Genomic DNA, 14,081 nt, shown 5'->3' with positions numbered 1-14,081 from the left:
CTATTTTACACTTCAAACAGAAGACAAGCCATTTCAAATTCTAGAAAAGGAAGCAACCTGGGAAAATTACGAAGTAGGGCTGTCACACCCCAAGTTTGCAGTACACACTAATAGCTCTTAATGCTAATTAAAATTGTCTCTTTTTTATTATTATTTAAACTTGTCCTTGCAAATGAGCAAAATTGGAATATGCTCCTCTAATTTTGGATATAGCTCCCAAAACCATCCCGTTACCAGCATCTAAACAGGTCAAGATGCACTGCAAAACTACCATGTGTAGTAGAGACAGGGGTAGCAGCATAAAAATGATTTCCATCTCTGTGATAATATCAAACTCCACAAGCAAAACGGATTAAATCATTGCAAAGGCAGTATGTACACAGCACGGCCCTTATCACCACATACGTAACTGGATTAAAGAAAAATCTCCCCTAAACCACACAGGGAAGGGCACCAACAGTATGGCCAGGCGAGCACTGTGGAGGAAGAGCAGCTCTCTATCCCAGCCCATGCCTGTCCCCAGCATACACCTCACCTCCACACCAGTCTCCCAGCACTCAAAAGTTCCTGACACTTGATTTCAACATGAATTTTTCCTGAGAACCACAGAGCGATGTCATCATTAGCCATTAAATTGGCTGAAAGTCTCCACGCATCAGGAGTTGCTGTGGCTGCCAAGGCTGCTTCTGTCACATCACCTCCTGTGTAAGCTCTTCCTACAAGCCCGACCAGACTTAGTTTTGGTGTTCTTCTTCAAGGGTTTAATCACTGGTACAGAGATGATTTAAAAGTCCTGGTCCCACATAACCACAACACAGCCATCAGCACACAATGGATTGAAAGCAACACCTGCACTGAAATGCTACACAAGGCAATCACCATCAGCTTCCTCTGGACTTTAAGCCCGTGGCTGGTGCATCCAGAGAGCTCCCAGGCCGCTGCTCAAAATGGAAGCCCCCTCCAGTAGTTTTTATTTTTTTTCTCCCCTCAAGGCAACGTATTTTAAGATGAGACTTAGAGCTTAGTTCCCACTTCAGGACCAAGCAGATGAGATTTCCATGGGGGCGGGAGGACACTAGAGCCAAATTGACAATTCGTTCTAATTTAAAGACTTTAACGTTTAAGAAACATTTTACTGGAAAATCCAATTTAAAATAACATTTTCTGACAAAACTTTAGCCTACAGATCTGGAATTGATGCGATACGATACGTCAGAACATTAAGGAGCAGCACGGTGACAGAAGAGGTGCTGTATTTTGTTCACAGCGCTTTTCGTGTTGAAACACCAGCCGCAGCGGCGGTGTCACCTCCCCGCAGCGCGGCTCCCACGTGCTCCTGTCACCCTCTCCGACGGCAGGCCGTCACGCAGCCACATGGCACGGCAGATCTGGGAACCCATCCAGTTTGCTACAGCCTCCACAAACGCTTGTGGAAGCAAATGGAAGGGCAGAGTGTGCGAGAAATGCTGAAACTAAACACATGAAAATAGAATTAACGCTTGGCAGCAACTTCCTATCTGCTGCGCTTCGCTTTCGCCCAGATTTCTAATAAAAAAAAAAAGACAAATGGGTAACAAAATACTGCTTTTTCTGCAAGGTGAGCACCAAAAGCCCAACCTGGAAACGCCACCTCCAGCAGCACAGGAGCCTACCACCAGCTGCTGGGGTGTCCGACTGCATCACACGGACTGTTTCTGGATGCAGTTCTACATCATTTCCAGTTCCCTCACACTGCCTTCCTTGCCTGTTTTCAAACAGGAGCATTTGGCTTTATAAATTGCTGTTGGAAATATTTCATTTTCTCATTAATACCCGTGCTTTCGTGTCTGCTGTGTACAATCTGCAACAACCACTGGTTTCAAACAATTACTCTTTTTTTTTTTTTAAATCAGTCTGACTGTAACCCCTTAGCAGAGAAAAAGCAACTTACACTCCGCCTCTCAACACACACAAGACGTTTTAGAAGTCATGACAGGTCTAATGACTTAAATGACTTTTGGCAGCCTGTTCTACTTTTAGAAAGCATATCCAAACGCCTCTATTTGTGGCTCTCCCTCTCCCTACAGTTATGTTATAAGGTTTCAATGCCTGAGCCCCAGAGCAGCGTTAAGAGGAGATGTTCAGGTTCATTAACTACAGAAGAAAACTGAGAAAGATGAAGCTTGCACAGCAGGACCTGACTGCACCTTAACCCAAGTGGGATCAAGCTGCTGGGCCATTAAGCAAAAAGCTGTGAGCTGAGAAGGGGCTGGAAGATGCCCCAAGCCTGAAGCCAGGAGCAGCTGGCAGCAGTGTCAGTAACACGAAGGTGCCTCTGTCACAAGGAAGGGCAAAGAAATCAGCGTGGTCGAAGCGATGAGATGCAGTTTCTACACCCAAGCCAGCGTACTGTGAAGTGCTGTATCACAGACATAACACAGCACATATTTACAGATGCAAATAAAGATGGACACAAGCTCTAGCTCAGGATCTCTTAGCGAAGAAAACACTAAGGAGAGCCAAATTTCATAGAAAAGCAGCACTCATCATGACCTGGCTGTAAACTACACGCAGAACATTAAATGCAGTGAAGCTGCAGCAAAGCAGATTATCTCTTCAAAATTGTAAGCCTAAATTAAATATTTTAATTGGCAAGAGTCACCAGTTACACCTACGTGGGCACAAACCTCCAACTGCAGCACACCATGCCCATGCTAGCAGCATCGCATTATTCATCCCTAGGTCAACAGCAACATTAGACACATGTCAAAAAATGTTAAAAGCACATCAAACAGGATAAATTTATCTAAGTGAAACAATAATGGAAGACAACCGAGCTGGCTACTGACATGCCCTTCGACCAATTGTCACAGAGTGTGACAGCTTCAAGACATGTAAGAAAGACATCAAATAAAAACATGAAGGTAAAACACTGAAACCCCCCAACGCACGTAATGACAGAAAGCTAGAAGCAGAACTCAGAAGTTGTCCATACTTGTAAGCAAAAAATACAGGAATAGGTGGGGAAGTTCAACAAAGAGACACCTACCAAGTGGATATCCAAGCCCAGTGAAACCCATCAGAAGGATATGAAGTATTACAGGCAAGAAGAATATCAGGAGAAATGGAGTTTTATGGGAGCAAGTGGTAGAAGTACAGAAAGATACAAATTCCTAGCCACGTTAAACAAAACAAAATTCAGGTCTTCAGTGACAGTAAAGCATACGCAAGGGATTTCTTTAGCATGGCTCTCCCATCAGCACAAAATAAAAGTGCATCACACAATCAGAAGGGCTGAAACATCTGGTGGACCTGGAGAAAGCGGCTCAGCCATCTTCACAAACAAGCACACTTCCTAAGCTTCTGTAGCAGATAAATGATAAAATAGCTAATGCTCAGGGGCTTTACGTTGATGTTATTGTTTTGGTTTGGGTTTTTGAAGCAAATAGTAGAAAAACATTAACAAAACCCAACAGGATTCACTGCCGTATGGGGTAACGAGCAAATTGAAATCTCACCTAACCGAACTAGGAAGGGCAGCTGCATTTCAAGTTCTGTGAACAGACGAAGCAGGGAGTAATTTAGTCACACAGGTGTTTTTCCATGTTTAAAAGACCTCTGGACAAAACGATATGACTGGAGGATGCTTATTAGAATTATCAAGCTTCTACGTTTGATTCATCAAAACTCACACTGATTGGAAAGAAGTCATTCATATGAGCTAACACTTACCCGGTGCACCAAGATCAACAGATGAAAATTCACAAATGAAGAAATTCAGCCCAAGCAGAGCACGTGAATTTCTTCAATGGTATCCAGTATCGAGTCAGCTGCTCAAACTACTTCGTGGCAAAGAAAATTCACTGCTAATATATGCAGAAGAGCACATTTTAAAGAAAAGCTCTCTCCAACATGCAATTCACTATCGCTGGATCAACTTAACAACTCAAGAGAAAATCTCACTAGCTGTGAGAACCAGAACACCCACGGAACAGGAGGAGTAAAACAGCCACATCATAAATTAACAGTACGCTCTTCCCTAAGAACGCCACACTCAGTCTTGCTAACTTCACAACAGAAAGCTGAGACTGAACCAGGAAAGCTCAAAGATAGACCATGAGAATCAGAGACCAGCAGAAAACACAAGCCCCTGTTCCACACAAGCCTCACAAGAGAAACCAGAGAGTGAACGTGGGCTGTTCTCGTAATAAGGGAGCTGTTTTCTGACCATGAGCTTTCTCTAACGGTAATAAAACCAAGGAACACTTGCACCGAGCCTGACCCCCACTCAGACCAACCATGTTCAGCTCCAACCACTTCCAGTGTCCCAAATGTCCAGAAGCAATGAGTAGAGTGATGCTTATTAACAGTGTACAGAAAACACATCTTGCTTTATAGTATTTAATTCTTACTTGGATTGCTAAAGAGGCATCGAGTCATTTTCATTAAAATTAGATATTAAATCTACTTTCTACGCAACTCAAACATCTCATGGTTGTCACACACTCCAGGGAATTGTCCAAACTCCCAGCAAATTTGTTAGCACAAGGCTGCTAATTCCTTCTCTCCCTTTGGTAGGGGCAGCTTCAGAGTTTTGGGGTTTGTGTTTTTTTAAAGACTTTTTTTTTAAGCTAATAATAATTAAAAAAAAGCTTATCATAAATCAATAGTCTGTTTATTTTGTAAAATTAAGATATACTCCCTGGCTTGAATACTACATAGTAAAAAACACTTGGAATTAAGAGCACCTAACAATTTCCTACGGAAGTCTGCAACAATACATGTACAAATTGGGCTTACTTATTTATATGGAATTAATCAGGATTACCACTTTCATCTTAGCAATTTAACTGGAGAACTAAATCAATAGCATCCAATCAGTAAAATATTACTGTTGTTTCCACAGCACCGAGACATTTTCTCTATTAAGAACCGGCGTGCCCTTCCTGAAGATCGATATCCCCGGAGCATGACGTTTCCCGTTCTAGGAACAGAGCCCGGATTCAGCGAGACAGCCTGCAGCAGCTCCGGGGTTCACCTGGAAATGGAAGTCATGCAAGGCCTCTCTTCCACTCGCTGCGTTGTGGAAGCAGGTTCCTCACGGGAAACGAGCGGCACCAGTTATTAACCAGAACTCCAGGCATTCTTCCTCCTAGACTAGACAAAGTGACACTTTACAGGTCCTACTGCTTCCTAATAAAAATGAGCTACGAACACATTGGCATCTGTTTTGTACAGAACATGACTGCCATGCCAAGCTAGAGATGGTGCACCAATCTGCTTTCACCCTTTTATGACGCTCAGGCTGATGCTGCACAAGTCATATGCTTTTATGGCTTGAAAGTAAAGGTTAACAAACATATCATCTTGCTCTTTGTGCAGTTTTCTTAAACTCCCACTCCATTTCCATGCTCGCTCCTTATCACCCTCCTCTCCTTCAAATTAAAACAAACAGAAGGGAAAGTGAGTGGGAACTGTAGGCCGGAATACCTCACAGAGGGCAGCCAGTTATTTAAAAACATGCCCACGTAGTTCTCACATCTCTCCAAGGATCTCCTCTTGAAGGCCTGAAGTCTTACAAATGAGAAGGCCACTATCATCAGGAAGAAAACACTTATTTACATGAAGAGAAGCTGCAGTGTGTAATTATCTTATTTCACCTGTAAGAAGTTAGCGGGACGATAGCTCACGGTCCCAAGAAACAGGCCCCATCCAGCACCAGCACAGCCCCTTACCCCAACCTGCTCACACCTGTGTGTAATCAGCAGCAGTGGTGTGTGCACATCCCAGCAGCTACGAGCAATCAAACTGCTCGTATTCGATCGCACCCAGCAGCCAGGACAAGCAAGGCTGACACACGCTGAGTTTACATCCAGCGAGGAAATCAGCTGGGGACCTGCACTGATGGGGCGTAATGGAGACCTGAATATTTGTCTCTATTCTTAGCTCGGGATATATTTAGAGATAATCAAGAAATGCACACAGAACAGGAACGAGTTAGGACTCCTGTTTCTCAGGAACCCCAAACATCTATGCTCCCGCTTCCTCCAGCTTTCCTTCCGCTGCTCCCACGTCCTGCAGCAGTGCCCACGGTGCCCATTTCAGAGCCTGCCACCAAAACGTGCCTGAGCACCTGTTAAGTTCAGGGAGCCCTGTGCATCCTCGATCCTTACCGACTCCAAACCACATTTCATTATGGACTTCCTAAACTGCCAGTTTGTCCTTTACCAGCGCAATACACACCGATTCCAAGGATTTCAACAATATCAGGGAGAGAAGGAACAAATTTCCTGCTTCAGAATAATCTCATCTGCAATCTTAATAGGGCATATATTTTATCATAGCTTCTCCATTAAAAATTAAAATCGACACCAACTTCAATTTCATTCTTAATAATGTAATCCTGTATAGATCAAAGTTGTCACATTCATCTCAAGTCAGTTTCAGTTACAAGAGGCAGGATTTAGCTAGTTGATGCTTGTTCCTTAATATGGATTTTGGGGGGGTTTACTCTGCAAGTGAATAACTGTCCTAATTCTGAAATAAGGAGCTCATTTCGTCTTATATACAAAGCAAACAGATAGACTGGGAAACAGACTCAAGCTCCTAGATGCGCAAACAAATGCTTGCAGTTACACAGGTGGTTTTTTCCTTAAATAATTCAGCTACGCTCTTTCCTTCTTCAGAGAGCAGCAACTGCCTATTTACAGATGGGCTCAAACATCATTCAAACATTAGGGGCTCTATACAAAGAACACAGGCTTCCAAACCTCCAACTTCTGCGCTTTTGTGTCATTTTTATCAATACCAAAAGGCTTATAAAGAGGAATCTGTTCCTTTGGGACATAGCAAAAGCCACTGGAGATTTGAGATGAGCGCCACATCTGAACCTGCCCCGAGAGGCTACGCGTCCTCCCCAGCCCCACACACCTCACCGCGACCGCTCAGCGCTCGCCCAAGAGTTGGAGCCCCGCGCCAGGCCCCCCGACAGCGCTGTCACCCCTGCACCCCCAGCACAAAGGGAGCGCTTTGTGCGTGACGTGGAACATCTGTGTCCGATTCCCTCTTCCACCAGCAGGGAGGGACTCGAATGCGCCTCTCCCACCTGCCAAACAGGAGCATACGGGGAACACCCCGCGTTTAAGAAAAAAAATACTAATTATCAGGTGGGAGCTAGTGCAAATTAGGCTGGAGTTCATCCGCTGCGCACGAAGCATCTCACATCTTCATCGAGACAAAGAACCAAGAAAGGCTCTCCCCCTCCAGTGACTCCCTCTGAAGAGCTCAGGGTCAGGCAAACCCTGCCTCCCGGTCCTTACTGCGGGTGGAACGGGGCAGCGCATCGACGGGGCATAAAAGCACATTCCACAAAAGAGAGAGAGAGAGAGGAGGCAGCAGGGGTGCGCTGAACTTCCAGCGTTTCCACGCTGATGCTTCCAAATTGACACTCTGAGAAACAGTCAGCTTCAATGAATGCTTTATTTTGTGTTTCTGCGTGCTACTCCCCCTTGGCTGACTTAACTCACCTATTTAGCTTCAACAGATAAAGCGTCACCTATCAGTTTGATGTTCTCAAAACAGAAAGGATTTTTTTTATAAGTAGCAAAAAGCACCCGACATGACTATAACTGCAGCGAGCTGTCAGCAGAGCAATAAATACTGAAACAGAATTGTCACATGGTAAGATTTTACACATCAAAACAGTAACTTATCTATTACACAGAGATCTTGGAACCTAAGTATAATGTTGTTGGTGTTTTATTCTTTTTCAAAAGGAAAACGAATAGAAGTCTTCAGAGCTGGAATCGGCAAAGCTCGCGCTATGTGAGAGGTTAAATAAATACATTCCCTGTCAACAGGAGTCAGCACAGGCGATTACATCAGTAGTGCCTGAGCTGAGAACTAGCACGCGCGGTTCTGCCTGGCGTGATGTGCAGCAGGACAGCCCCAGCTCACCGCCAGCAGCACGGCGCGGCCGCACTCGCGCCAAGTTGCCGAGAGCCGCTCGTTGAACCACCACTTGGGTTTGCTCCAGGGTCCACTTACGCAGGGCTTGCCTTCCACACACCAACGTTCAATCCACAGGGAAATATTAAAAAAAAAAAAAAATCCGAGCGTTCAACATGCAAGGTTTTTTTCTAGCTTTCTCCTATTCCATCGCTGACAAGAGGGGGGGGAAAAGGAAAGTTTTTCCATGCCGTCGTTTTGCAGCCCGTGGATGCCCCCGTGCCATGCCCAGCTCTCCCTGTCGCGGAGGCCTTTCTGCAGGGCAGCCTCGCACACACGCCACGCTTCATCTGGACGCTGTTACGGGGCTGGCTTTCCTCGGGTTTATTCATTTTGTGGTTGGTTTGATTTTTTTGGAGGCAGCGAAGCCGCCCGCTCCGCTAGCGGATGGGCAAAGGCAACAATGGGGAAAGGTGCGAGCAGCGCCCGGAGAAGGGGGCTCCGCATGCAGGTGCCGGGCTGCGGGCACGGCCGGACAGGCGGACAGAGGGCCGGACAGAGGGACAGGAGGGCGGACAGGAGGACAGAGGGACAGCAGGGACAGGCGGCCAGGAGCCGCTTTCCCGAGGCGCGCAGTGGCCTCTACCGGCGCTCGCCTCAGCCCGTCCCGCTCGGACAAGTGCGGCGGGGCACGGAATCGAACAGAACCGGCACCGAGCCGAGCCCAGAGGCATTCAGCAACCGAAGCAGCGCCGGGAAGGCGGGGAAGGAGCCGCCCCCCCCTCAACGACCGCCCCCCCCACACCCCCCTCCCTCCTCCCGGTGTCTCCCCGTACCTGTGCGGGGGCTCGGGGAGCCGCTGCGGGAGGCGGCGGCCGGGCCGGGCTGGCCGAGCAGCAGGAGGCCGAGCCGCAGCGGGCCGAGGAGCCACAGGGGGCCGAGGGGCCGCCGGGCTCTCCCCGCCGCCATCGCTCCGCTCCCCGCCGGGCCGCGGCGCCCCGAGGAGGCGGCGGGGCCGCACCTCCCGCCGAGCGGGGCCGGGCCGAGCCGGGGCGAGCCGAGCCGAGCCGGGCAGAGCCGGGCTGAGGGAGGCGGGCGGCAGCGGCGGCAGCGCGGCGCTCACTCCATGGCGGGGCCGGACCCGAACCCGGACCGGGGCCGCTCCCGGCCGCTGCCGCGCACGGAGCCCAGCGGCGCCCGCCCCGCCCCGCCCCGCCCCGCCCCTCGCGGCCCCGCCCCCCCCCGCACACCACACACACACCCCGCGCGCATGCGCCCGCGCGCTCCCGGGAGGCGGCGGCGGCGCACGCGCCCCTTCCCGCCATCGCGCGCCAGGTGTGCGCGCGCCCCCCCCCCCCTCCCGCCTCAGGACCGTTGGCCCCCTCAGCGCCGTGAGGGCACCCCGCCATGGCGCCTCCCTCCCCTCCTCACAGCAGCCCCCCCCAGCACCTTGTGTTCTCTCAGGGAACGCGGCTCGGTGGTTCAGAACGAGCGTGTTTCCCAACGAATCAAAGCATTGATAACCGCGGATTCATAAACTTTGTGAAGGCGGGCGATGCGTGTTTTCGCCCTCCCGGGGGTAATTCGCTTCAGGCAGCATTTGCCATTCAAATCGAAACCGTTTTGGATGGTGCATCGTTACCGGGCGGTTTTATTCCGACTGTTGCATTGCGTATCCTTACAAAGGACACAATGAGAGCTATAAATATACATTCCTCCTCCATTAATCATCTGAAGTGTACCCTTATATATTTTCCATCATGGCCTGCTGCCCACTAAATGACATTTTTACGCTCTGTACGCTATCCTTGCACCTCGTTTTATTATTGACTAATTGAATCGTCTCCTTCAGTGCATAATTACATAGCGCTGAGGCTCAAGAAGTGGTGCGGAAACCCTGCAATAACCATGCCCCTGGGGCACTGCAACAGCAAAACACAGCTAATTGGGTACATCTCCCCAAAAAGTACACTTCTATCACAAAAAACAACCCACATTTAAAATCGTTTCTTCAGGTTTAACACTCATCCTAACACTGCTGCTGAGGAGCTGAGGACTGATTACAGGAAAGTTTGTCGTTTGCCTTGATTACCATTTGGCAAGGGTGTCCCTCTCCATGCAGGCAGCGGTGATGCTCCACTGAAGTGAGCCCTGAGGCAGCGGAATTTGCAGATTTGTGCATTTAAAGGCTTTTCTGCAAGGCAGAAGCCTGACACAGCACACCTGTGCACGTGTGAATCTCTGCACCTACAGATGCAGAGATGTGCATGATTACTTGAACACCAGCATGACTGCAAAGCGTCAGCTAATACCAAAGTGTTTTTCTTTGTGAAACCTGCTTCATTATTTTATAATTTTGTCCAGTGTTTCTGTCAGGAAGCGGGAGGCTTGTCCTCCACTGAAAATATCCTGGAGCGTTCTCACAGTGGTGAATAATTACCTCCTCAGAAGGATGTTTGGTTTTCTCCACGTTAATGCTTGCCACGTTAAGCTGATGGTTGATATGCCAGAAGGATTACCATCAATGAACTGTGATCATTTATACTGAGAAAAGAAGCCCTGATTAAAAGGTGGCTCTGGAAGTGTAACTATTATCGAAGCTGGTTAGCAATTCCTGTCATAAAATCCCATCTTCAGTCACCTTTAATAATGCCAGAGTAACTATTGTGCTGAAATGAAAGCGTCTGAAATTCATACCTCAGGTCAAACTTCAAAAAGGTCTTCTGTCATTCCTGCCGTCAGGCCAGAGGTAAATGTCCTTTGAAAAATATCTTTGGGCCTGAAAAGGAGAACAGTCACCTTGTCAGAGATGCTTCCTCAAAAACCTGCGTGTAAAAACCTACCAAAAATGCCATTTGCACTCCGCGAGGGTTTACTGGAGCTCAGCAGTGCCATTCCCCAGCGGTTTCATGCTCACGGAGCCGGTTGCAGCCCAAGGCTGTGGGAGCAGAGCTGGACCTGCAGTTCCAGTTCCCCGCTGCCCTGGACCATGCCAAGTCTGAACGTACCCAGGGCGAGCGGGGAACCCGTCCTTCCAGTCCTCTCCCTGCTTCTCAGGCAACGTGAGCAGGAAGCTCCTCCGTGGGGCCAAGAACTGGGTTGGGGAAGTTGGCAGGCACAAAGGGTCTGGAGAAAAGACAGGTTCTCCAGGGCGGTGAAAGGGAATGGGGCTTGGAAGGGGAAACTGGGTCTGCCTGGAGGGAGGGATAAAGCAAAGCTCAAGAGCAAGAGTCTGGAAGCCAGCTGAGAGAAGACTTGAAAACAGACTGGGAATGGGAGAAAAATGGGAATGGGAGTGAAGAACATAGGGAAACTGTCACATCTACTGGCAGCAAGTGTCTGAAACGCACCGAGAACGTACCGCATCCTCTTGCAGCGCTGGACTACGTGCAGGAGAGCCAAATTATTTCTTTCCTCATTTAGGATAAGTTTCCACATTGCTGATGGCCTACATAGATATCAATACAACAACGCAGGATTAAATTGCTGTTTTTTTTTAGGTTATCTCTACATGGGAGAGAATTGCACATGGAAAACTACATTAAAACAACATTAGTTGGGATGCAAAGTAAAACACTCCCAAGTTATGAAATACCAGAATACAGATTGTCAATGCAAGCAGATATGCCTGGCTCTGATGCTGAAGCAAGGTCAAGGAAAAACATTAAGTGCCTAAATAACTTCCACTTCATTTACTACAAAAATTAGATGTAGGTATGCTATGTACCTTGCGAGAAGCTGCAAGAAAAGAAAGCGCTGTGGCTCAGGTGGGCAACTGCTGCTCCAGGAAGGGGCTTCAGCATCAAAACTCCTGCGCAGAGCAAAGCACAGTGCTTAAAACAGAGGCTTCACATTAATTGTGCAGCCCGCATTTCCTAGGTGCCTGATTTGACATTTTGAAGTCTGATTTGCAGACGTGAAGAGCTCTTACAGATAGAACCACAGTAAATGAGAATTTATTCAACTCTGACTAAATTAGATGCTTTAACATGTTATATTTTCTGACAAAATCAGGCCATGAGTATTTCTAATTGGATATCTAAAATTAAAAGATATTTTTTACTGTTCCATCTGTATGCCTAGATTCCTCATCTGTAAAATAAGGGTAATACCAGTTCTCACACAGAGTTGAGAAAATGAATTAGAGTTTGCGAAGCACTTGGATACCATAGTGATGAGTACCATGCAAAAGCCCAGGAGGAAATGAATAAATCTGTCTTCAGAACAATATTTGAATGGTGTGCAGTAAATAAAGCATGGGCCACATAGTGAACAGCGAGGAGAAAATAAAATTATTACTTAGTGAGCACAGGCTATTCTGTACAATGAGCGAGGCCGGGAACCTGTCGAAAGAACAGCGTGTGCTCTAATTACAATTAAATAGCGCATCATAATGCAAATGCACAAAAGGGGACAAATTACAGTTGCACAGGCCACCTTAATGTTAGTTTCTCTTAACTTTGAAACTCTTAAATTAAAAAAAAACAACACCTTCAGGGTGCAAATGTCTAATATGCACGTATAAATGACTGCATTGCTCTATAATAACTGGAGACTGTGTTTACCTCATCTGCCTCAGCCACTTCTAAATGACTGAATGAGAAAAGTTTTTCTCCTCTTGGAGATATCTAAGCCTTACAGCCAAGATTTAATGCTGTCACTCAAATGTTCACATTGTACCTTTATTAATTCAAAATTCTGCCTTATTTGGGAGTCTGAGTATGATCAACGGAGGCAGAGAATACTCTCCGGAGGGGAGATCCAGGGGAGGACCTTAATTTCAGTGATTAATTTTTTTTCTCTTGCTTGAGGTGCTTCCTACTGCAAACCAACCTACTGCTTTTTGGCACAGAAGCAAGGTTATGGAACAAAGACAATTTCACTGACCTTTTGTGACTCCCAGTAATGAGGCTTCCACCGAGGACTACCGTACACTCCAGGGCTGCTGTAAATTGCACTGTGTTATCTGTTGCCAACAAGAAAAGCGATGAAATTAGGATTGGACTGGTCAGTGGTGCTCTAGTTGTGTCCGTTTTTCTGATCATGACTTCTCCAGTGCTTAGCAGGACGTCAGGTGGCACAGAACTGTTATACCAATTTATTGTTATCTAGAGAATTTCCCATTATTGGGCATCCTCAAACAGCTGGTTAAGGCAATTCTGGGGAAAGAAGGAGCTGCAGCACAAAGACGTGACTCATTAAGATTTACATCTTTTAGGTACTCACCTTAAGTTTAATCTCTAGTGCTGCCTCCCTGGTGTATGAGGTATGAGCAACAACCACAAACTTATTCTGGCAACCAGTTTGCTTATGCCTATATTGGTCTTCATACTGATCGCAGCACCACAGAGCCCAGGTCTGTTCTCCTTCATCATTCAGTAGGGACAAGATTTTTTTTTTAATTTTTCATATTTATTGGTGACCGATGTGGTTTTGAAAACTGCTCGGAGGTTAAAAGTCATCCTCCCAACTTTGCAGAGTAAATTCTAGGTTAGCAGGCCATTTGCCAGAAAGCCTCTAACCCCAGCACATATTTATGTCCTTCCTGATGTCAACAGCTGGACAATTCCGACTCCTCACTTGGAGCTAGAGAGGGTGGCAAATGGAGGCAGACCTTCCAATAACTACGGTTAGTCTCCTGGAAAGTTTGAGAAGGAAGACTGAGCTTCTTAGCTTGACTCCGTGTTTAACAGAGTCTGAAATAGGAGCAGAGCAGTTGGTGTGAAATGCTTTTAATGGCTTCGTTTACTGAGCAGAGTTGCTGTTTAGATCTAATCCAGTGTTTGTTTATTCGGGGATTTCAGGTGCAGATAGAGGGAAAATAGAATCCAAAATGCAGGGCTTACTGAATCCAATCCATGCTTTAAAGAATAATTTATTTGTTATCAGAATGTGCATAATGATGTGGGATGCGGCTGTCTGGGCACTCAAAAGCAGAGAAATGCAGGCAACCCCAAGGGGAAAGCCTGATGTTACTGCAGTCAGTGGGAGTTTTGCCATCCATTGAACCAGAGCCAGATTTCATCTCCGGAAGCTTGTCATGGGATAACACTGTGCCACAGGCATTCACAATGTTATCAGCGACACTTAGTTTGGTGTTTTTCTCCCTGTTTTGGTGATTGTCATATAGTCTTTGTCCTCAGGTGAGATCATTT

General features: G+C 47.0%; 1 protein-coding gene across 8 annotated transcripts in view; it reads right to left on the bottom strand.

Annotated features, from left to right (window-relative positions):
- The window catches only part of NEO1 (neogenin 1), a 188,095-nt gene extending 178,946 nt beyond the window's left edge, over positions 1-9,149 (bottom strand). For 5 of the 8 annotated variants that reach the window (XM_068695190.1, XM_068695191.1, XM_068695192.1 and 2 more), the window contains exon 1: positions 8,763-9,148. In XM_068695190.1, coding sequence (XP_068551291.1) covers positions 8,763-8,895 — 133 coding nt within the window. In that variant the 5' untranslated portion in view covers positions 8,896-9,148. Of the gene's footprint in view, positions 1-8,762 lie in introns of all 8 variants that reach the window. The other 3 variants (XM_068695194.1, XM_068695196.1, XM_068695197.1) reach the window with 1 other exon arrangement.
- Between the last annotated feature and the right edge of the window lie 4,932 nt (positions 9,150-14,081).

The sequence above is a fragment of the Anas acuta genome, chromosome 12, assembly GCF_963932015.1.
Source record: "Anas acuta chromosome 12, bAnaAcu1.1, whole genome shotgun sequence".
Classification (NCBI taxonomy): Eukaryota; Metazoa; Chordata; class Aves; order Anseriformes; family Anatidae; genus Anas; species Anas acuta.
This window is presented reverse-complemented; position numbering and strand designations above follow the sequence as displayed.